Source organism: Podarcis pityusensis (assembly GCF_964106645.2).
Source record: "Podarcis pityusensis genome assembly, chromosome: 5".
Taxonomy (NCBI): Eukaryota; Metazoa; Chordata; class Lepidosauria; order Squamata; family Lacertidae; genus Podarcis; species Podarcis pityusensis.
This window is the reverse complement of record NC_138032.1, coordinates 57138382-57161479: the sequence shown is the minus strand read 5'-3', so window position 1 is coordinate 57161479 and position 23098 is coordinate 57138382. Positions and strand designations below refer to the sequence as shown.

Genomic DNA, 23098 nt, shown 5'->3' with positions numbered 1-23098 from the left:
CTCTTGCAACTGATCAAGGGGCTGCAGATGGTGCAGAATGATTATAATCTGATACATGCTAGGAACTAAATCCACTGAACTCAGTAGGACTTACTTCTGAGTAAACATGCCGAGGATTGGTTTGCAGCCTTTTAAGATCTTGCACTACATATAAATGGATCGTCTCATGGATTGTCATTACTAAAATACAGAGCTGAAGTTTGGCTGCAGTCCAACCAAGTTAAACACTTAAATCTCATTAGGATCCTGTTAAAATTTCTCTGACCTAGAAGTATGCAACTTTGACTGGACCAAGCCCATAGTGAGTAACTTGAGACCCACGGAGCTTTATTACATTTTAGAGCTGTTTCTCTGGCAGCTATAATTAGTATAATTAGGAGTAAGAAATAAAAGCCAGAAACCAGTTGCTTTTTTGACATAGCGCTAATAATCTGGCTCTGCAGTGCATACTGTGTTAGCTTGTATCTTCTCTTTTTGAGATGATTCTTTTGCTAATGTGCATCTAGAACACCTAGGGACTGTAAATACACTGCGACTTTCATGTTCCGGATAAAACATTTTGAAACTACTGAGATAATTGATAATTATGTCCATGGTAGGGGGGAAAACAAACTCAAATAGCTTGTAGAAATGGCACACGACTGTGGGGTTTTATTCAGAGAATAATAAAATGTTAAAGATCTTAAACATATTTAGGGAAGCTAATACAAAGTCTTAAATAAAATGGTTAAACCCTTTGTGCAAAATCAATGTGAAGATCCATGGGTGTAGCCAGGGTTTTTGTTGGGGGGGGGGGCAGGACTTGTGGGGGGGTCCCCAGAACTGACATGATTGGTTTAGTTTATTACTATTGTTTTACTTGATCTATGGGGCGGCAGCTGCCTCCCTACCCTCTCCCCCCCCCCTTGGCTATGCTCATGTGAAGAGCTATATAACTGAGATGTAACCTTATTGTAGGATAGCAGGTACTCTGGTAAAGGAAAAGAAAGAACATAAGAGGAAATTGCTATTTATTTATCTTTAATGGTGTTGCCATACTAGGGTGGTTTTGTTCTAATGTAGCACTAAACAATGGTTTAACAGTAACTTGAATTAGCCAAGCTTTCCCCAGGCTCATGTAATTCCCTTTCTTTCCTTCTCTAGTGTAGCTGCAAGAGGAAATAAGGCACACTTTAGATAAACCCCAGTTTAGCATCATCTGAGCCCTAAACTATTGTTAATCTTAACTATGGTTACTGAAAACAGAGTGCCTATACAGCATGCAGTGGAGACATGTGAGAAACCTCTGTCTTTTCAGCATTTACTCTAATATCTTACCTTAGCCTCAGGGACCTTCTGAAAAGTTGCCAGGGACCACAGTCTTAAGAAGCAACTGGGTTGGTGTAAAGTACCTTCCATTATCATTTTCCCTTCAATTTCAAGTTAATCTCTTTCTATTCCTTCTTCCACATGTGGAACCGATTTCTTTATCTACTTCCAAAGTGAAAACAACATAATATAGAACCAAAAAGCAGACCACATAGATGCTTACTTGTGTATCACATCTTGAAGTATTACATTGGTGTTTTACCTTTTCAGTTTATTTCATTTAGCAATATTTTGTATAGTATGTGCAATATGTTTGTTAACATTAATTCCCCCCCCCCCCCATTTTTTCCTCTAGGAGGGGATGCAAAGCACAAGCTGGAATTCTCTAGGCAATGGATTTCGAAGAACCAACCAGCGCACTATGAAATAATAGTCCCTTATCTCCTGAGTAGTGAAAAGTGGACACCATTAAAAAGCTCTTATTCCAAGGTATGTATTCATTTGGCTGTTTATTGTTATATAACCTCATAGAATACAGCCCATCTGCATGCAGGATTGCAGTGATAGCCTGCAATATTCTCTCTCTGTGTGTATGTACAAACATATTACTAAATGGAATCATACTCTTAAATTATTTAGAGTCCATAGAGAGAGATACCACATAATGTGACTCATTGTTTAGATTTCATCTCATGATGCTGATTCATTTTTGTTAGCTAGGGTTTTTGAAGATATGAGCTTCCCCCAACTTAAAAGACCATAGAGGCTCTTTTGTTATATTTTTCTCTGTCTGAATGTTTGTGGTTTAAAACAGAAATCTAAACTGCATTATTTTGTTCTGTTATTTAATATAGCTATCAAAAAAGAAGTGATAAACAATGGATTAGTAGAATTAAACAGAAGCCCGTTGAAAATAAGATAACTAGACTAACAAATCTCAACTTTTGCTTCCAATCTTTATTCAGTTGATTTTGCCAGTTGCAAAAGTCATTTATTGGCCAATTGTGACATTATAAAGGTTACCAGCTTTTCTGGATATGGTAGTACATTGGAATTCTGAGAGGATGTTGTATGTGCCCCCCCACACACATACTTTACATGTATGTGGTACGGAAGCTGTACTACCCAGGACAGGATGGGGTTGTGCAGGGTTGTTAAGGCAGCAGAGAGCATTGTTGGCTGCCCACTCTCCACCTTAGAGCAGATTTATGCCACAAGGTGCCATAGGAAGGCACTGGACATAGTAAAAGATCCATCGCATCCTGGTCACTGTCTCTTCGAGCTCTTGCCGTTGGGACGGAGATACAGGACGATGAAGACAAGAACGAGCCGTCTTAAGAACAGCTTCTTCTCCAGAGCGATCTCGGCCCTGAATGGGAAGCCCGGACTTTGAAAGTCATCTAATCTCCCTTTGCTGTATTATACTGTATTGATTAATTAGTGTTTTTATGGAGCAGTCAAGTAATTTCGTTGTCCCCGAAGGGGGCAATGACAATAAAGATATTATTATTATTATTATTATTATTATTATTATTATTATTTTTCCTTGACGTCTGGGTTGAACTCTGATTCAGCAGAATTTATATGGATTCTGTTGAATTTGAATAATTTTACATGGGGTTCTTCTGAAAACACCATCCATTTGATCTAAGGCTTGGATCTCCAAGGATATTCATGACTTTCTTTCCTTCTTTTCTTTTTTTTTACTTTGGTGGCTTTGTTGCCATCCTGTGAAGTCACAAAGCACTTCTGTGGACAAAGAGGTAACTAATGATTTGAAGGTAGCTCTGAGGTGATCCCTTGTCAAAATGGCAAAGATTGATGTGGATCCATTTGTTGAATTTATATGTTTGTACCATGACAGCACTGAAAAGCACCAGATGATTGTTGTGGCTCAGTAAATAGAGATATAGATTTGATGGTGGGTTGCTGGCTGGAAGAGGGAATTTCAGAAGGATCTGTTTTACTGCATCTGACCATAGGCCTCTGAGGCTTTGTAAGATCCAGAAGTTTCCAGTTGTATCAGAAAGCACCATATTGGTGACTACACCCTTTCATTGTACAATTAGAATTTCTCGCAGCACAATCTTGATTTATATTTACAGAGAAGTAAGCCCCAGTGCATTCAGTAGAGCTGCTCCATATGATTTTGCATAGAATTTAATAGATGAATTAGATTTTGTAATGTTTTGAGTTTTAGAAGACAAGTCTTGGTGTATGTGGTGATTTAGTTGTTATGAAAACATATGGTTGCATGCATTCAGTTAGCCTTCATTATCTTTCCTAATTGGCAGGGGGATAATTGCCAACTTTTAAAATACAACATTCACCAAATAGGAATACATGTGGGATCTTAAGCAAACTAGCACAATGTCTTATGTATTAGATATCTTCCTGATTCTATTTTTAGATCATTTAATTAGAAACAGATGGTGTGCTTTTTATAATTCTTTAGAGATTTCAGATTTAGTGAGTGTAGTCTGTTGAAAGGGTTACAGCACAGGACCTTTCTGAGAACAATGATAAAGTATTTATATCATTAATTTGTTTCCCATACTGCTTCCAATTCAAGGTGAACATTAAAAAAAGATTTGTGGTTTGGTACAGAAATCCATGCGGAGCATCAGTGCCTTTCTTTCATGGGAACTGGTGGAAACTTTGCTTTTATATTAAGTTTCCACCGGCATCCATGGAAGGAAGGCACTGGTGCCCCCCACGGATTTCTGTACCAAACCACAAATCTTTTTTTAATGTTCACCTTGAATTAGAACCCATTAAATTCAGGGCCAACAATAATGGATATGAGATATGTTGACTGAGGGCCCAGGCAGCTGCTTTGAATAGAGGGAAGGTAGAGCCTTGAGAGAGAGTTTAAATTCTTTCCTCCTATGCCTTTTCCTTAACTATAAATAAATGCCCCTCTCAAAGTTGCAGTTATTTGGCAGGGTGAGGGAGAAATTAGTGAAGGGTAGGATTAGAATAGTACCTGCACCAATATCCATTCTAACTTCATCTTTTTACTTTCCAGTATTAAAGGAAATGTTTGAGGGGAAATGCTCCATGTTTGGTCTTAGTAGAAATTATTTAAGACATTAATGTGTTTTAAATAATTGTGTGGTCCTAGTGGTGGGGAAGTTTTCCATATTTGCTGCAGGTTGTATTTCCCCCTAAAACTTCGTTTAAAGATTAACTATTAAGCCAATTTTGCTGGACGGCATATCAGTCGCGTGTCAAACCCCCAAGCCCCATGAGAAGAAAGACACAAGGACCCAGCATTTTAGGTTAATGTTAATGGGCAAAATTTAGGCCACAACTTTACTGGTTACAGAATGTGAGCGGTATTGGCTTAGGCATTGGACCCGAGCCAACTATATCTGACTCCTGCCCACCTTGCAGGGACTCTGGTAAGGGTAAATGACCAGTAGGGGGAGCCCCGCCAATGTGGATCGATTCGAGCATCCCCCAGGTTCCCGATGGGGTCGTGGCATGGCCCTAGCCCCTCCCCAGGCTTCGGACGAGATCCACACCCCCGGATTCCTTTAACACAGGGGTAGGCAACCTAAGGCCTGGCGGCCGGATGCGGCCCAATTGCCTTCTCAATCTGGCCCACAGATGGTCTGGGAATCAGCGTGTTTTTACATGAGTAGAATGTGTCCTTTTATTCAAAATGCATCTCTGGGTTATTTGTGGGGCATGGGACTGGCCCACGGCTGAAAAAGGTTGCTGACCCCTGCTTTAACGGAATACCCTTAAGCATGGAGGGGCAGGTGATGGCCGCACCTCCCCTCCCCCACACATTGCTATTCCAATGCCTAACCGCCAAACCTTACAAAGTTGTGACGATTGCTACGAGGTAGGCGAAAACCAAGTAGCCAGTGCCAATTTGCCAAGTGGAAAAAGTCCTACAAGGCCCCTCAACGGCGACCAACCGAAGTCCATAGCAAGGCCAATGATGCAACCTGAACCAAGGGTGGGAGGGCGGGAGATCTGCGGTGCGAGGCTAGAAGGGGCGATTCAGCATCGCGCCGTGGTTTAAGTTGACCCTGGCCACACACCCCACTTCCCAGTATTAAAGGAAATGTTTGAGGGGAAATGCTCTGTGTTTGGTCTTAGTAGAAATTATTTAAGACATTAATGTGTTTTAAATAATTGTGTGATCCTAGTGGTGGGGAGGTTTTCCTTATTTGCTGCAGGTTGTATTTACCCCTAAAACTTGGTTTAAAGATTAACTATTAAGCCAATATTGATGGGAGGCATATCAGTTGTTTTAACACAGAATACTTTTCTGACATAATATTTTGAAGCAGTTGTGATAACAGTTCAATTTACCTGCAGCCTGGGCCTTGTCCAAGTGAAAATGCTGTTCTGTGGGTCATACTCTTCCATTACATGCAGCTTACAAGCAAGGTAACATCGCTTCGTTAAAAGATGCTAGTCGCAAACAAAGTCTGTATATTTTACCTGGGAAAAGAGTTGCCAAACTGCAGGGATCTTTTAGTATAAGTAGAGGATAAAGAACTTTACACTCTGCATTGCTGAAACAAGCGGAGCCTTGTAAATCCTCAAAGCTGGCAAGATTTGGGGGAAAATGCTAGCAATACTTAATTCATGGGAATCAAAAGACTGTGAAGCAAGTGCATTATTGATTCCTATAGTTTCATAGTACAGAGTTGCAATTGTCTTGTGTTTTTAGCCATGGCTACAGGGCAAGAAAAGGATAGTGTGTGTGTGTGTGTGTGTGTGTGTGTGTGTGTGTGTGTGTGTATCTCGAAAAAGATGTATAATATGGCCAAAACACACCACTAAATTCAGTTGTCTTCTACTATTTTCTAGGGGAATTATTTTAAAGGTTGTTTTTGGTTTGTAAGCAGCCTTTAAGGCAGTGTTTCTCAATCTTTGATAACCATAGCTGTCAACTTTCAGATTTGAAAATAAGGGATCAGCAGCCTCACCTGTCCCGGGGACAGTCTACAGGATATCTAACAATCCGGGATAGCAGCGGGAAACGGAGCTGGAATAAGGGAATTTCCTGCCAAAAAAGGGAAGGTTGACAGCTGTGTTGCTAACCCATGTACCCTTTTAGCTAATATAAACATATTATTCACCCGTCAAGCCTGGCTCCCCTAATTATTTCAATCCTTTTGAAAATTCAAATGAATATTGTGACATTTAATTATAGTTAATAGTTTTTGGCTTAATAAAAATGAATCTAAATGCTTACAATTCTAAAAAATGAATTATTCAAATTTTCAAAAAATTCATGTGAAATTAAAAATTTCAACAAGTCTACTACAATTAGTATTGATGTGAACACTGATGATGTTGCGTGCTAGGCTCAATGTCTTGCATTCAGGACACAGCTTAGGTCACTTTCAACATCCAGTATGTTGAGCTGCTTTGTTTTAATAGTCATAAGGGGGGGGGGGGGTTGCAAAGGTATGTGGATGAAAATGGCACAATGATAAGCAGAGCCTGCACTCCTGTTTTGGGGTATATCAAGAGATATTTCAAGCCAAACTTTTGCAAAGTGAATGGTTTGACATCATCTTTGGCTGTTGGCGCACACTTGAATTCCAAAAACTTCTCTTGGAGATGCTTTGGCAAGGACTGAACGTCAGGGATAAAAGGGCTCTTCACAGTGTGTTCTGCAGTGACAGGATCGTCTCTTCAGTTCCCTTTGCCAGAGTATTTGTATTGTCTGCAGAATCAAGTTGTTAACCCAGAGTTTCCAAACTGTGTGTCACTACATGTTAGTGTGTATGCTGCAGTGTTGTGCAAATGCTCCCTGTGCATAGCTGTCAACATTTTCCTTTTTTAAAAGGGAAATTCCCTTATTCCAAATAGGATTTCCCTTAAAAAAAGGGAAAAGTTGACAGCTATGTCCCCGTGCTCCTCCCGGGGCTGGAAAGGGGTTAGTTTACCCTCCAGTTTGCTAGTAAAACTGAATTAGGTAAAGGTAAAGGGACACCTGACCATTAGGTCCAGTCGTGACCGACTCTGGGGTTGCAGCGCTCATCTCGCTTTATTGGCCGAGGGAGCCGGCGTACAGCTTCCGGGTCATGTGGACAGCATGACTAAGCCACTTCTAGCGAAACCAGAGCAGCGCACGGAAATGCCGTTTACCTTCCCGCTGGAGCACTACCTATTTATCTACTTGCACTTTGACGTGCTTTCGAACTGCTAGGTTGGCAGGAGCAGGGACCAAGCAATGGGAGCTCCCCCCGTCTCGGGGATTCGAACCGCCGACCTTCTGATTGGCAAGTCCTAGGCTCGTGGTTTAACCACAGTGCCACCCGCTTCCCAAAACTGAATTACTGTGTTGCAAAATGATGCATGTTTAAAAAGTGTGTCACCGACATGAAAAGTTGGGAAAGCTCTTTGTTAACCAGTGAAGTTTCTCCAGAGGGCTTCTAGGTGATCTGTTTTAGATTCAGCCTGGCAAATTTGAAATGCCTGACTAGGAGATGACGGAGTTTAGTGTTTAGTGAGCAAAGCCAAATGGGATTAATAAATAAGTAGTAGTTATCTAACTGGATCTTATATGTAGCTGAAGTTCTCTCTCTGTCTCTCGTGTTTCCAGGTGTGGAGAGAAAGTTCAAAGTTCTCAAAATTGATGGAAATGAACACCATAAATAAACATGTGATTGATTAACTGAACTGTGCAGGATGAACTGTTGTGCTGGTTATATTGTATGCTCATGACGTCACAAATATTACTTAATAAGCTGCATATACTCTTCTCACCTTCAGAACATAACACTTCATAGTTTTATATTTTCATAGTGCTATCTTTTTTTACTGTCCATTATAGAAAGTCGTGTGTCCCCACCACCACTGAAATCTTCATATGTCTTCATATGCCCGCATGGAGGCAGCCCTCTCCCCCCCCCCCCCGTTGAAAGACACAGCTTTAAGGAATAAAGTTGAAAGGCGGCGAAATAATTGAAATATATAGAGATAAAACATCTCATAAAGTGACCTAAAACATTCCCCTGCATAACAAAGCAAAAAAAAAAAAAGTTATTATCCCACATGCCAATCTGTTTAAGACTATTTTATTTATCAAATGAAAGCTTTTGCGAGCTTTTCAGAAAAGGATTTGCAAAACTACAATTGTAGCACAAAGGAGGCCATACCCTGGATCCCTACCTAAGTTGGTAAACCAATGCGATGTGGAGCAAAGCTTCCTACAAATATCTTAAAGAAGGATGGAGCTGATAAACCCTGAAGATTTGGTCATGCACTTGTAGTGTTCTTTGTGAATAGTTGTGTCAATAACTCTGCTAGTGTGGTGTTGTTTCATTGAGCTGGCTTGAAAAAAATGAGTAGCCAAGTTGCATGAGCCAAAAGTTCACTGATTACACTCATAGCAACCTCTGCAATTTGGATAACACATCTTACCACTTTGGACATTGAGAAGCTTGCTGCCGCTGTAGTCCTGATCTCCAGTGGCTTACATGTTAATATGCTAATATAACTACAAAAAACCCAAAGCGTGGATTTGCTGTGATTTAGTCACTCACTGTGAAGTACTCTAGGCTGAGTAAAAGTCTCACTCGCTATTTCTGTGACACACTGATAGATTTGGCTGGAAGCTTGTTCTACTTGACCAGTGAAGCCTGTTGGTCTAGTCTTGGCCAAATTGATCTCACTACTGAAGTAATCGACCCAGCTGAGAATGCGAAAGTGTTACACTTAAGGCTGGTGTTCACTGTGTCTTTGTAATACTTGTTTCTTTTGATCTACCAGCTATAAGGTAGCATCAGAAAACTTCCCTCTTAGAATCCTGGTTGGTTCATATATAGTAGTATATAATGTGATATTCCTTTAATTCAAGCATTAAGAATTTCCATCATAAAAGAGGTTTTGATCTTACTTCGGAATACAGTGAATGGCTGGAACAAAGCATGGTTTTAACAACAATTTAAAAGCTACAGCTAATTTGATACAGTTATGGCATGTTACACTCTTTATAAGTATAAATGAACTCGTGCTGAGTTCATTTTAACTCTCTATTGGCCGTTTCTTTTGTTTTGGTGATGCATAAGTGGCTGCCCTGCCTCAAACCATGGTCTCATCCAGACTTCCTTTTGTGCTGCATTTCTAGGCACAGGCCTCTTCCTTAAAGCTCTGTGTCCAAATGGTCCTCCCTATATAATTTTTTTGCCCTGGCACTTCTGCTACAAAAACATGCTATTTACTGCTGAATCAGAACAAACGGTGATCCACAGAAAGCCCAATTTGCTGTTTGTTCTGATTCAGCATTAAGGAGCAGGTTTTCCTGAGGAAAGTGGAAGGGCAAAAAAAAAAAAGTGTTTGCACACAGAGCTTTAAAGAGCAGACTGTGCCTAGGAAAGGGGGGGGGGGAGTAAGTGTGGTCAAACCCTATAAGACCGATCAGGTTCTCTGCTGCTAGGAGATGTCTTAGGATTTCAGATGGTTCTTCTACAGCCACAGTTTTCCAACTTTCTACCTTCAGGGTCTTTTCACACAGACCCACTGCTGATGAGGTCTCCCATGGATGTCCTGGGTATATATTGTTGCACGCCACCCCAGTCTCTGAACTGTGCGAGATTCCAGGGGTCCTGGGTCACTTTTAGCCCCTTGTAAGCATCTCATGGAGCAGGACTCTCACCTTGCATTTGGATCACCTTTTCCTCTCCATGGAGGCTTCTCTCACACACTGTCAGCAGCTGGTCCATTTTATCAAACTTGCTGGCTCAGTCATTGGTTCATTTGCTTTAGCTGCTCCATCTGTTGCTGGTGCTGCTACTGGGGCATCTGCTCAAATTGCTGGTTCTGCCATTGCTCCATTCCCTCAAGCTGCTCACTCTGCTGCTGGCTTTATTGCTGTTGCATCCGCTCAAGTAGCTCAAGGAGTGCTGCTATACTTCCCTGCATTTCGGCTTCAGGCCACCTTGCTCCCAGGCCTTTCCTCTAGGAAACACAAATCCCACTTCTGGCTTTTAAAAGTGCTCTCCCCTTTCAGAACAAATGGAAGTGGTGTATATTGATCAGCAGTATATACTACCACCTTTTCCCCTGAGCTCACATCTCAGTCAACTGTTGATCTATATAATCAGAGAATATGAACTAGAACACACCCAATCTTCCCTTGGATCTGCACACTAAGTTTAATAGTTGGAGGCAAGTTGCCTTTCAGAGAAGATTGCTCACTGTTAATGTTCTTCTCAATGAGAAATCTGCAGTGTGCCCAGGGCTTTTTTTCAGCAGAAACTCACCGGAACTCAGTTCTAGCACCACTCAGCTGGGCACCATTGCCATTATAAGAAAACAAGAGAGGCATTCATATTTTTCTAGAAAAATAACATTGTGTGTGCTTTAAGTGTAAACCCAGGACTTTCTAGAACACAGTTTAAAAGCCGTTGCTCTACAGTATAATTTTCCATGTTGCATGAACTGAAAATTTGATTTTAGATATGAAGATACATACTTAAAATTAGTCTATGATCCTAGAAACTAGTTGTTTTTTTTAGATGCAATGGCAGCTTCCATTTGAATGAGTAACAGTTTTGGGTTTGTGGAGGGTCAGGGCTGTTTGTGGGGTGGGGAATACGAGTGACCATCCTGGTCTCTGCAGAGTGGTGGTCTTTCATATCTGGTAGTTGCTGTGCTGAAGTAGCCTGGTGGACTCTCCTTCCTTGGAGGTTTTTCAGCATAGGTTGCATGACCACCTGTCATATATGTTTTGGTTGAGATTCCTGCATTGCAGAGAGTTGGACCATATGACCCTCGGGTCCCTTCCAACTCTACTATTCTATGTTTCTATGAAATAAACAATCACCAGCACTCTAATGTAGTGATAATTTGTTCAATGAGGGGTTGAGGAAACACAGAATGTAAGAACACAAGAAGAACCAGCTGGATCGGGCCAATGGGTCATATAGTCCAGCATCTTCTCCTCACAGTGGCCAACCGGATGCTTATGAGAAGCCCACGAGTAGATCCTGAGTGCATCAGTGATTCCTGCCAACTGGTATTAAGATGCATACTGCCTCTGACAGTGGAGGTAGCCATTGTGGCTAGTACTTATTGGTAGCCTTATTTTCCATGAATTGTCTCCATGAATTTAAAAGTGTCTAACCCACTTTTGGGACACAGGTGGCGCTGTGGGTTAAACCACGATCAGAAGGTCGGCGGTTTGAATCCCCGTGACGGGGTGAGCTCCCATTGCTCGGTCCCTGCTCCTGCCAACCTAGCAGTTTGAAAGCATGCCAAAGTGCAAGCAGGTAAATAGGTAGCGCTCCGGCGGGAAGGTAAACGGTGTTTCCGTGCACTGCTCTGGTTCGCTAGAAGCGGCTTAGTCATGCTGGCCACATGACCCGGAAGCTGTACGCCGGCTCCCTCGGCCAATAAAGCGAGATGAGCGCCGCAACCCCAGAGTCAGTCACAACTGGACCTAATGGTCAGGGGTCCCTTTACCTTTAACCCACTTTTATAGTGACCCAAACCAGTGGCCATCACTACACATCCTATGAGAGTGAATTCCGTAATTTAACTGTGCAGAGTTTGAAGAAGTACCGTATTTTTTGCACCATAACACTCACTTTTTTCCTCCTAAAAAGTAAGGGGAAATGTCTGTGCGTGTTATGGAGGGAATGCCTACGGGTGGCATGCCTACCGATTTTCCTCCTCTAAAAACTATGTGCGTGTTATGGTCGGGTGCGTGTTATAGAGCGAAAAATACGGTACAGTGGTGCCTCGCAAGACGAAATTAATTCGTTCCGTGAGTTTTTTCGTGTAGCGAATTTTTCGTCTTGCGAAGCACGAAATCCCATAGGAATGCATTTAAATTCAATTAATGCGTTCCTATGGTCAAAAAAAGTCCAAACAAAGCCAAATTTGGTACAACAAGAGTTTATTAAGTGCTCTTTAAAGTCACACATACTGTAAAGAGCATTTCAAAAATTGAAGGAACAATAAATTAAGTTTCTAAACATGACAGAAAAACATTTAAAAATCAACAAAGTGTACAGTACATTTTCTAAGACTCTGGGGGACAACTCGAAGAAGGTTCCTCTTCCACTCTTTGCTTCTTGCTGAAGAACCCCCTCCTCAACTGTTCCCCCAGCCACCCACCACACAGAAATTCAAATCCAGAATTTTTTTTAAAGAACAGCAGAGTGGCCCAATGTTCACAGAAAATCATAAAAATGCAGAAAAAAACCACACAAGCTTCCAGATTCTTGCAACCCCCCCCCCAACACCAAGTCCTTGAATTCCAAACACCCCAACCCAAAATCCAAAAACCCCCAAAAAAGTTTTAAAAGTTTAACTTACCAAATGGCTGCAAAAGAAGTTTTGGAAAAGCTTCAAAAATCACCAAAGTCTTCAAAAACCTCAAAAAGGGCTACCACACCGCGTTCTATGAGTTGCTCCTCGAAGTCAAGTCGCAACTGTATTAACGCTGTTAAGAAAAAGGAAACAAACTTGCAAGACGTTTTCGTCTTGCAAAGCAAGCCCATAGGGAAATTCGTCTTGCGAAGCAGCTCAAAAAACGAAAAACCCTTTCGTCTAGCGAGTTTTTCGTCTTGCGAGGCATTCGTCTTGCGGGGCACCACTGTACTTTCTTTTATCTGCCCTGGATCTTCCACAATTCAGCTTTATTGGATGGTCCTGAGTTCCAGGCTACCATATAATCAGTTGCAATCATTGCATGAAAACATGGTTCTGTGAATTATAGGAATGAAATAGTGCCTGGGAAGGATCTACGGTGTGTACTATGAGATTAAGGCATGAATGCTGTAAAGATTTATTTCTCTAAATCTCTGGGAGCAGCATCTACAAAATCTTTTACGCTATTGATATTGGGGCATGTGGGGTGTGTGTGGAGTGAATCCTCTGTCTACATGGCATTTTTGCATGGCTTTTCCCCCTCTAGTATTCTTTTATGCCAGACCACCTATACCACTATAATGAACAAGACTTAGGTCATATTTAATCACTGGAAAGAGTTTGAAATTTGCTTTGCAAGTACATCTTGATTTACGTCTAGCAGTGTAAGACAAAAATAATTTGCATGTAACAATAAAATGCACATCCATTATTTGTATCACTTGCCTGATGGCAAAACAAATCCAAACTTCAAAAGCTCTTCGGGAGGTAAAAAGACTTGTAATATGCTGCCTCATAAATATACAAAATTCTACAATGACGATTTAACTGTTTACAATGAGCAAGAGGTAATTCAAAACACATTTTGGGACATCTGGGCTATAAAATCCTTCTGGTAGATCACACAGACTATGTTGCTTAACTGTTTTATTTTCAATTAGCAGTGAGCCGAGACATGGAGGGCTTCTTATTTGGGTTTAATTTGAAATGCTCACTTGGAGAGATATTCTGTCCCTGAGCTTGTTTGCTAGGAATTCTGCAGCATGTTGCTATCTGCATCTTGGTTTTGTTGGAGCTGTGGCGAACAGCAAACTTGCATTGCCTTGAAGTAGTGGAAATATTATGTGATAGGTAGTGAGTGTTTTGGATATTTTCACTAAATGCTATTTTGTGTCTCTGGCGTAACCTATAAAGCACAACTTCTTAAGTATGAAACTGAAGGATGCCAACGTGTTTGGCCCATTTTCCCTTTTCTGCTAAATGAAGCTCGTTTATAATTACATATCATCAGAAGCTACAAAGACCATATGCCTCAGTTTTCCTAAAAGGCTCTAAAACTGCTTAGCAAATTTGGACATCAAAATGATAATTTTGCAAACCCTAGGTTTCTATGCAATGCTTTTATATCTTGTTTTTACTCCTAGAATTAAAATTATCTGGATTCCAAGTTTTCTTTGCCGTCAGTAACCTGTCTCAAGGCTGCACAACTTCTCCATGACACTGCAGCTAAGCCAAGGCCACTTAGCTAAAAATTCTTGGGGTATGCTGGTTTGCAGACACAATGGGGTGCAATCAAAAAAGTTGTTGCCTATTTCAATCCAAATAAAAAGGTAAAGGGACCCCTGACAGTTAGGTCCAGTCCAATTCGAACCACTGACCTTCTGATCGGCAAGCCCTAGGCTCTGTGGTTTAGACCACAGCACCACCTGCATCCAAATCCAAATACTTGAGTCTTATTGCTTCCCTGGGATTTCCCCAACTGGGCTGCACAATTCCTCTGCGTGGGCACACAAATGGAAGCCAGAGAGGCTTTGACCGCACAGGCCCCTTGTGACATTGGAGCCAATCAGGTGCTGCTTCATAAGTGCCATTTAGAGATGCTGCTTTTTCTAATAAGAAATAAAATGCTTAAGTTGCTGGTGTTTCTGCAGGACAGAAATCATTATTCGATCATCCTGAATTTGCATGTTATATACACTTACATGTGTTTTGTAGGATGTGCTACCAATGAATGTCTAACAATGTCTGCTACAACTGAATGTAATAGAACCATCTAGAGTCAATGCTTGGGCATTCCATTATATATTTTAAAATACTCTCCTGCTGAGGAGCAGTTGCAGTACAGATGGAGGCCATCACAAACAAACCCAATCATGCAAGAGATTTCTCAACATGAAGACATGTCAGCCTTTTTCATATGCATCCCTTCCCCTCGCTTTGTCTTTTAGGATAGCAGCAGGGAATTTCATTGTTTTGAACTGCAACAGAGCTACTATACTTGCTCAGGAAAGATAATCTTATTTTGCATTTCCTTATATCGAGGGTCTCCAACCTCCAGTAGGCACATTTGAATTTAGACAGTGTGCCATGGACACAGTCACAAAATGGCAGTCTGTGGTGTGTGTGTGTGTGTGTGTGTGTGTGTGGCAAAGCACAAAGTCAAAGCCACGTCAAAAAGATAAAAAAAGAGAGATGTGACCACCACCTAATATGGGAGCCCACAACCCCACCATCAGCCACTCTCATCGGTGGAAAAAAGCACCTACACCTTTCATCACTGCACTTGTATTCAGGAGGGAAGATATTTGCATCTGTACTCTGTTCTGAAAAGAAGAGAAGGTGCATGCTCAATCCTAGCATCCAGTGAAATGTTGGAATGCTTCAGTTGGGGTGGAGGTGTTCAGTTAAGAGAGGCCAAGCTGGTGTAAACAGGAGTTGAGCAGGAAGACCAAACGATCTCTTGTGCGTTTTATAGTTTTGAGGGTTACGTACTGAGACCAGTGCTTTTTTCTGGCAGTACGCGCTGGTACACATTACCGGCAACTCTGTGCACACACTCTTCCCCTAAATCAGAGCTTTGCACCACCTTCCCAAAGGCCAGGAAGCTTCTGCCCGGATTAGTGAGGGAGGTGCAATGCTCTGGCAGGATACGAGAGCCTTCCCTTGTGTGCTGAATACTGGCACCTCTTTTCTAGAAAGAAAAAAAAACACTGACTGAGACCATTCATGTAGACAAGCAGGTGCCATCTTGGTGACCACCCCTGCCATCCTTTTGGCTCTGAAACCATATTTATTTTGTCTCTTGGAGACATTGACAGCAAACAGTTGGCATCTGTAAAGCTCTTTTTTGGCATTTTCTATTCCGTCCGATTAACCATGTGCAGGGTTGAAGTGTGACTGGAGCCATTTGAAAGTGCTGAGGATAGCTTTTGATATATCAGGAAACTGACAGCATTGAGGATCGATCTCTCTCTCTTTCGGGGGGGGGTAGGGATGGCAGCTCTCTACATCTCCACTCCAAGGCAAACAGATTAGAGTGTGGCAAGAACAGCCACTGGCAGTACTGAAGCCCCCGTAATTCAAGTACAACAAAATAGATGGCAGATCTAGTTTCCATTCTCTCCCTGAACAGCTGCCTACCCTGAGAGACAAGCAGCAGCTCTGCTGCCCAGGAGCTAAAGTGCATGTTGGAAGCTGATATGACAACTTTAGGGACAAAGACTGAAACAATTTGTGTGCAAAGGGTTTTCCACCAGGCCTCAAGGACAACTCATTTTCATACTCTGATTTTCTTTTTCTTTTTTTAAAAAAGAGAACTCTATATAGTGGATTGTGTGTGTGTGTGCAAATAAGATGGGGCAGCATTTCCTCCTTCCTTGAACATTTGCTCTTCTGCTCACAATGTATTGAGAAATATAGAACAATTCAAGGAACCTAATGAATTATTGAATTTGAGACCACAGATAGGTCTTGACAAAGGAAGAAAGTTGTAGTGCAAAAATTTCCAAAACAAAGTCGTTTCAGATAAGCAATTCCTATTTTTCTATGTCTTCTTCTCACGTGTGTGTTTCCCAAATCAGTTTTCATTTATAATGTTCATCTTAATGGTTTATCAATATATTAAAGGGAGAGCTGAAACCGTGAAACATTTCCCTTTTCTAAGCACTATCCAACCTTCCTTAAATGTACTTTGAAACTCTTGAAGAATGATGGCTAATTGAATCTCCCCCTTTAATTTTCATTTAAAATGGAAGTTCAATTGGAGGTGGATGGGAATTGGCAAATGCATTTCTTGCCTGCCTTAGAGAAACATTTGAAAATCTGCTGTTAATGTAATGTGTGTGTGTGAAAGATGCAGAGCTATATAACAACTTGATAGGCAAGATGTTTGTTATGTTTATACTGGGCTTCAGCGGCTATCAGCATGCATAATGCAAAAGTAAAGAAGGGGATGCGGAAATAAAAGATAAATATCTGAACATTTGAGTTTTTGTAGGCCAGCGTTTTCGCTGAAGCAAGGCTCTGAAAAAATGTGGCAATCCCCAGCTGAAATGGGATAACTGAGTGGTAAAAATAACAACTAGCAGCTAGCCTAGCCAAGTGCTTATTCAAACATGTAGCTAAATTATGCAGTATTTCATAATGCATTCAGCTGCAAGTCAAAGTATATCCAGAAAAAGGATTTGAAGGCTTGTAAAATGATATAGGCAGTATTTGGGTGGTGGTTTGTAGGTCAATGTTGTATATTCAGTGTGACATCTTGCTGCAAAAATGAGCTTTGGGGAAGTCCACTGCCTTCCTATAATGCTAGTTCACGGCCTCAGTTGCAGTTTTTCTTCCCCTTTTTTGTTAAATACACATTCTTTCTATAGTAAAAAATGACATCACATAGTTGATCAGATTCAGCTACAGTGTTACAAGCTGAAGAAAACTGACGAACGGAAGCATGGTTGTAAAGCACTTGCTACTTGGTAATATGCTGTGGGCAACATTTGAATCTGAATGTATGCTTAGATACCTGTGTCCATCTTTTTGTGTCTGTTGAAAAAATCACTGAAAAAGTGCATTTCACAAGGAGGTTGCAAATTGTGCCCACCTCCACCCCCCCAATTTGGCTCAGCCTTAGTGGTCTTGCATATGCAGAATATCGCATGATGTTGCAGCCATCAAGTGATGAACTAAGCCAATATTTGGCTTCTTATGTTGTTTGAACCTGGTCTCGTGGTTAACAACAGGCTGTAGCCAACAAATTATTGGCCTTAATTAATGGACATTGATTTCAATGGGAATGACTTGACACTGAATATCATCCAATGTGGACTGGAAGCTTCTTTCTACAATAAAGTTTACATATAACCCTGATCTAGGATTTTCCATTTTAAATATGAAAACTGTAAGAAAGAAATTCTCACTTGTGTTGATGTAAATCAACAGTAATCTCTGTCTTTTTTTTTTTAAAGGCAAAGAACTTTTATGCACTATAATATTTTAAAGCAATAGACAATACACATGAATAAATATTCATAATTTATGTTCACAAGACTCCATTGTTTTCTCTTGCAGGGTGCTTTTATTTTGTCCATGAAATGCATAGAAGTTGTTCCAATTACTCAAAAAGTTACATTACTCTTATTAAGCCAACTGAATGTGCCTGTATTTTAATTTACTAATACATTTGTCAAAAATCAACATTTCTAGTAGACGACCATTTACCACACATAAAAATAATTAATGTGCCTTGGAAATACAGCCTTGAAATGTTTTTTGCATTATTCAGTATATATGCTGAGATCAGGGGTGAAATGTCTCCCATCATTTTTTTTAAACAATACTTCATCTATTTTTCTACTTAGTCAATTTATCTTTAAAAGATCATGAAAGACAATGGAAATTTAAAAGAAAAGAAAGTTAGCTGCTGGCTCTTTACTTTGGCCTAAATTCCATTACCTCACACAAAAGTGTAACAGTTAGCAAAAAAAAAAAAAAAAAAAGAAATTCGTCTTGGTTACATTTTACAGAGAGATATTTAGAGAGCTTGAAATCTGTGCTAAGTGATCTTGGCATGAAACCTGTGTAATAGAACATAGTAACTGGCTTGGAGTTAAGGGTGAGATTCCAGAAGGAGAGAATAATATTAGGTGAATAAAAGCCAAGTAATCAACAGATGATGAATTAAGCTGTCTGACCTTGAGAGTTCATTCAGGGAGGAAACCTATCTGTTATTACCCCTTCAGGACTTTCGAAATAAATTCAGCTTGGATTAGAATCTGGATATCTATGATCTCTTCAAATCCTTATTATTTCATTCTTATTATTCCGAGGGCACAGTACAAATTGGTTCCAATCAGCTTTTCTGATGCTGAGATTTTAAGAAATCAACTGAATTAATACAGACAGGGCTATAAGAACCCTTTCTAATTAAGAACTGAACTTTGTAAGGAATAACAGCAACTAACTAGAAACTTGGGATTGTGGTGGATAGATCAGGTTTTTTTAAATTTTAATTGTTTTTTGGCCGGCTTTTCAGTTTATCTTCCCTCACAAAAGGTCTCACGTCACAATCACTGACAAATAACAATATACTAAAATGCCAAGTTATTAAAGAACAGACACATCAAACATTACAATTAGCAGCTGCAGAAAAAAAACATTAATTAAAGCCCAGTACGATGCAATTACCCAAATGTGGATTTAAACAAGAAAGTCTTTAATGCTAATGGACCAGAGAAAAGGACCTTAGAGGCTGATCTCAAATATCTGACAGATTCATATGGGTGCGGTTAGTCATTCAAATATCCTGGTCCCAAACCGTTTAGGACTTTAAAGATTAATACCAGTACCTTAAATTGAACCTCTACTCAATGTGTGCTCCTGCTGAAAAAGACAAAATCCATGCTAGGGATTGTTAATAAATAGCCTAAGTGACTGAAAATAAAATGGCCATGATCATAAAGATATAGATCTGTGGTTCATCCATATTTGGAATGCACTGTATAGTTCTTGTTGCTTGTCTCAAAAAAGGAAATAGTACAGCTTTAAAAGGTGCAAGAAAAGGCCACAGTTTTAGGGGTATGGAACATGTTCCCTACAAGAAAAGGCCAATTGATGTCTCTGAGTCCAACCAGATTCTATTCTATCCATTGCTTTGTTTAGTGCAGATCTGTTATGCACAGAAATAAACATCCACGTTGAATTATACTTGTTACAGAATTTAGTTGCATTTTAGTGTCCCACTGATGCAGATGATACAGTTAGGTGGGTTTTATTTATTTATTAAATTTGTGCACAGTCCTTCGTCTGAAGATAACAGGGTGGTTCACAACATAAAAGTAAGTTCCCAGTTAATAGTGGATGTATGCCCATTCTGCCAGGTTGGTAATAATTAGTCAAAAGAAACTGAATTCTTTGTTGCTGCAATAACAAATATGTCCCTAAAGGAGAAGATGTTGCTAAACTCAAGGCTTCAGTTGCTTGGACTCTACTCAGGACAATCACATACTGCTCAATTCCCAGACTTCTTCTTTTCCAAAAAATAGCTGAATCAGTTACTGCTTTCCAGCTTCAGACCCTTCTACATTTGTTTCTGTGTCTCTGCCATTCTTTTCTTGATCAGGGTAAGATACTGAGAATTTGGGCTTATCAACACCTATCTTTTGCCCCTCTCTTTCCAGGTAAAGGTCCATGCTTTAAAGTGTCATGTCCAAGCTTCCCCCAATGCCCCCCCTTTTGCCCTGTAGCTTTCACCACAAAAACCCGCTTTTTGGTGCTCAATTGGAGCAAACATCAATTTAGGTTTTCCGGGGATTGATGTTTGCTTTGATTGAACTTTAAAGAGTGAGTTTTTGTGGGGAAAGCTCTGTAGAAGAAGAAAAAAGACATGCAGCTTTAAATAGCAGGAAATAGCCTGTAAAGATCGAAGGAACGTCTTTTGTGAACTATTGCCACCTAGAAGTTAATGGGGAAGTTGTACTCTCTTAGTGTCGTACAAGATGTGACATAAATTGCATAAACACCATCAATGTTGCTGTGTTTATAAAAGTGTAACTAGCCACTGCAGCCTCCTCACCCTACCCCTCTAAGCAGCAGGTCCATGAAAGGGTGGCTAGTGGGACAGGGGGCGGGAATTTAAACCTTCCTAGTCTGATGCTAACTATGTGAGAGAGGGAGAGGCACTTTGTTTCTAACTATGGCTTACTATTATACGCAAATGGAACCTATGTAATTTGTGGCTAAAATAAGCATGAACAAACATTCCTTGAGCTCTCTTGGGAGAGATGTAAGATCTTCTGCATGTTCTATGCAGAACATTTGTGCAGAAAATACAGCATTTTACCAAGTTTAGCGCATGTTTTTGGCAGGGTATATTTAAAACTGAGGTTGTCCCATTTTGCAAAAAGCAAATAGAAATATTTTCTGCAGACCTACTTGGAAATGCTGAATTATTATTTTTTAAAAATAAGTTTAAGCAAAATACATACACAAACAGGTAATAAATCTATACAGATACCGTACATTTCTTATCCATATGTCTCTGCTGCATTGATGTTTTCTTTTTTTGAACACCACTTAGATATATTTTAAATATATTAAGTGGTATAGAAATCAAATATTTAATATGAATATATATTTGCAAAGTCAATAAATGTGCATACTCACTCAGGGGAAGGTGGCCTTCCCCTTCTCTTGTATTGTTGTAGTCAATCAAGTACCATCAGGTTATTTTAAAAGCCTTTCATTTACTTTAACCCCTTAATATTTTCATTATAGTCATAAGTTTTTCTGGAGGTGCTACTTGCCAGACCTTTTTATACTAAGATTCCAGTATAGTAATACAGAAGTTCTTACAGTGCCTGGCAGTAATAGCATCTGCTGCAACTAAAAAGTGGCTTATTAGTTCTTAATTTATGATACCAACCCCTTTGCATTTTGTTACAACAATAATTTCAGCAGTGGGGAATTAGCCACACTTCTAAAACACAGCAGATAACCAGCTTCCTAAGCTGCCCTGCTTGAAATGGCTGATCACAATGATTTACGTGGTGCCTCTAAAACCAGCATATATACTCAAGCTCTTGATCTTCAGAATGACCTCTGTTGTTGCTGAGCTTGTAGAAACACATCTAATACCTGAAAAGGTAAATATACTTCAAAATAATGTACTGTCATCAAAGATGGTTTGCCTCCTCTATTGAGAGTATGTAATTATATAAACAGGTTTTTAAATAGAACCTAATAATAATTGCCTGACAATGAAGATTTCTTAAGGACTCATGAATAACCATACTCTTCGTTTTGCATCTTTTATTATTTTTTATTGAGAGATTTTTAACCTGTTGTTAACTGGATTGTGCCACAACATGTTAGAGTAGTATTTAAAATAAACGATAAGAGCAGGCATGATTATATGAATTAAAACATTTAACCAACCAACCAACCAACCAACCAACCAACCAACAAACAGGAGTGGACTAACATCCAACAGCAAACAGATGTATTTTAACCTGGCAATGCCAGTAATGCTGGTGCCAGTTGTATCTTAGAGGGAAGGTAAAAAGGTAAAGGTAAAGGACCCCCGGACAGTGAAGTCCAGTTGAATTCGACTATGGGGTGTGGCACTCATCTCTGCTTTTAGGCCGAGAGAGCTAGCGTTTGTCTGCAGACAGCTTTTCCAGGTCATGTGGCCAGCATCATGAAACCGCTTCTGGCGCATGGAACACCATGACAAGTGGCAGAACGCATGGAAACTGTTTACCTTTCCACCTCAGCGGTACCTATTTATCTAACTCAGGCTGGTATGCTTTCGAGCTACTAGGTTGGCTGGAGCTGGGACAAAGCCACGGGAGCTCACCCCATCACACGGATTTGAATTGCTGACCTTAGGATCGGCAAACCCAAGAGGCTCGGTGGTTTAGACCACAGTGCCACCTGTGTCCCTGCAGGGGGAAGGATGTTCGCTAATCAGTACGTCACCACTAAGGTGGTCATGTCTTATGTTGCCCCCTATGTACTTTCTCTGGAGAAGTACAGCACACAATGCACTTTCCCTAGAATAGTAGGCATTCCCTCTGGAAGGACACATCAGAATTTGGGGCTGTTTCTGGATCCATCTTTGTCAGTGCAGACTCAGGTAGCCCTAGTGGCTAGGAATGCCTTTTACTAGCTACAGCTGGTATACCAACTATCGTAATCGGGCTGTTTTTAGATTGGGACAGTCTGGCCATATTGATCTGTGCATTGGTAACCTCCATGCTTGATTATTTATTTAAACAATTCATATATCACTTAGCTACACTAATCTCCAATCAGTTTACAAATACACAGTACAAAAAGTTAGCATCAGTTAAAAAACTATAGCATGAAACTTCAGTTAAAAGCTTCCTGGAATAAAATTGCAATGTGCTGGTAGAAAATGCTGTGGCTAGAGTTTTATTGGGGACAGACTGTCACCAGCATGTAATTCCTAGTGCTCAAAAGATTGCCCTGCCTGCACATATGCTGCTGGACCAGTTTCAAGACTCTTGTGGTCATTTACAAGGCCCTTAACAACTTGGGGTCAGGATGCCTGATCCCTAATATCCCTGTTCACTCATGAAGTCTGTGAGGGGAATCACTGTTAGTGTGCATGTTAGATACATGGCTTGTCTCCACCAGGAGC

At 40.4% G+C, this 23098-nt stretch overlaps 1 protein-coding gene across 3 annotated transcripts in view; it reads left to right on the top strand.

Moving 5' to 3' along the window:
* Positions 1 to 23098, top strand: part of ADAM12 (ADAM metallopeptidase domain 12) — a 189566-nt gene that overhangs the window by 29804 nt on the left and 136664 nt on the right. For 2 of the 3 annotated variants that reach the window (XM_081005209.1, XM_081005210.1), the window contains one exon: positions 1664 to 1797. In XM_081005209.1, coding sequence (XP_080861335.1) covers positions 1664 to 1797 — 134 coding nt within the window. Of the gene's footprint in view, positions 1 to 1663; positions 1798 to 5041; positions 5162 to 23098 lie in introns of those variants that run through there. The other variant, XM_081005211.1, reaches the window with a different exon arrangement.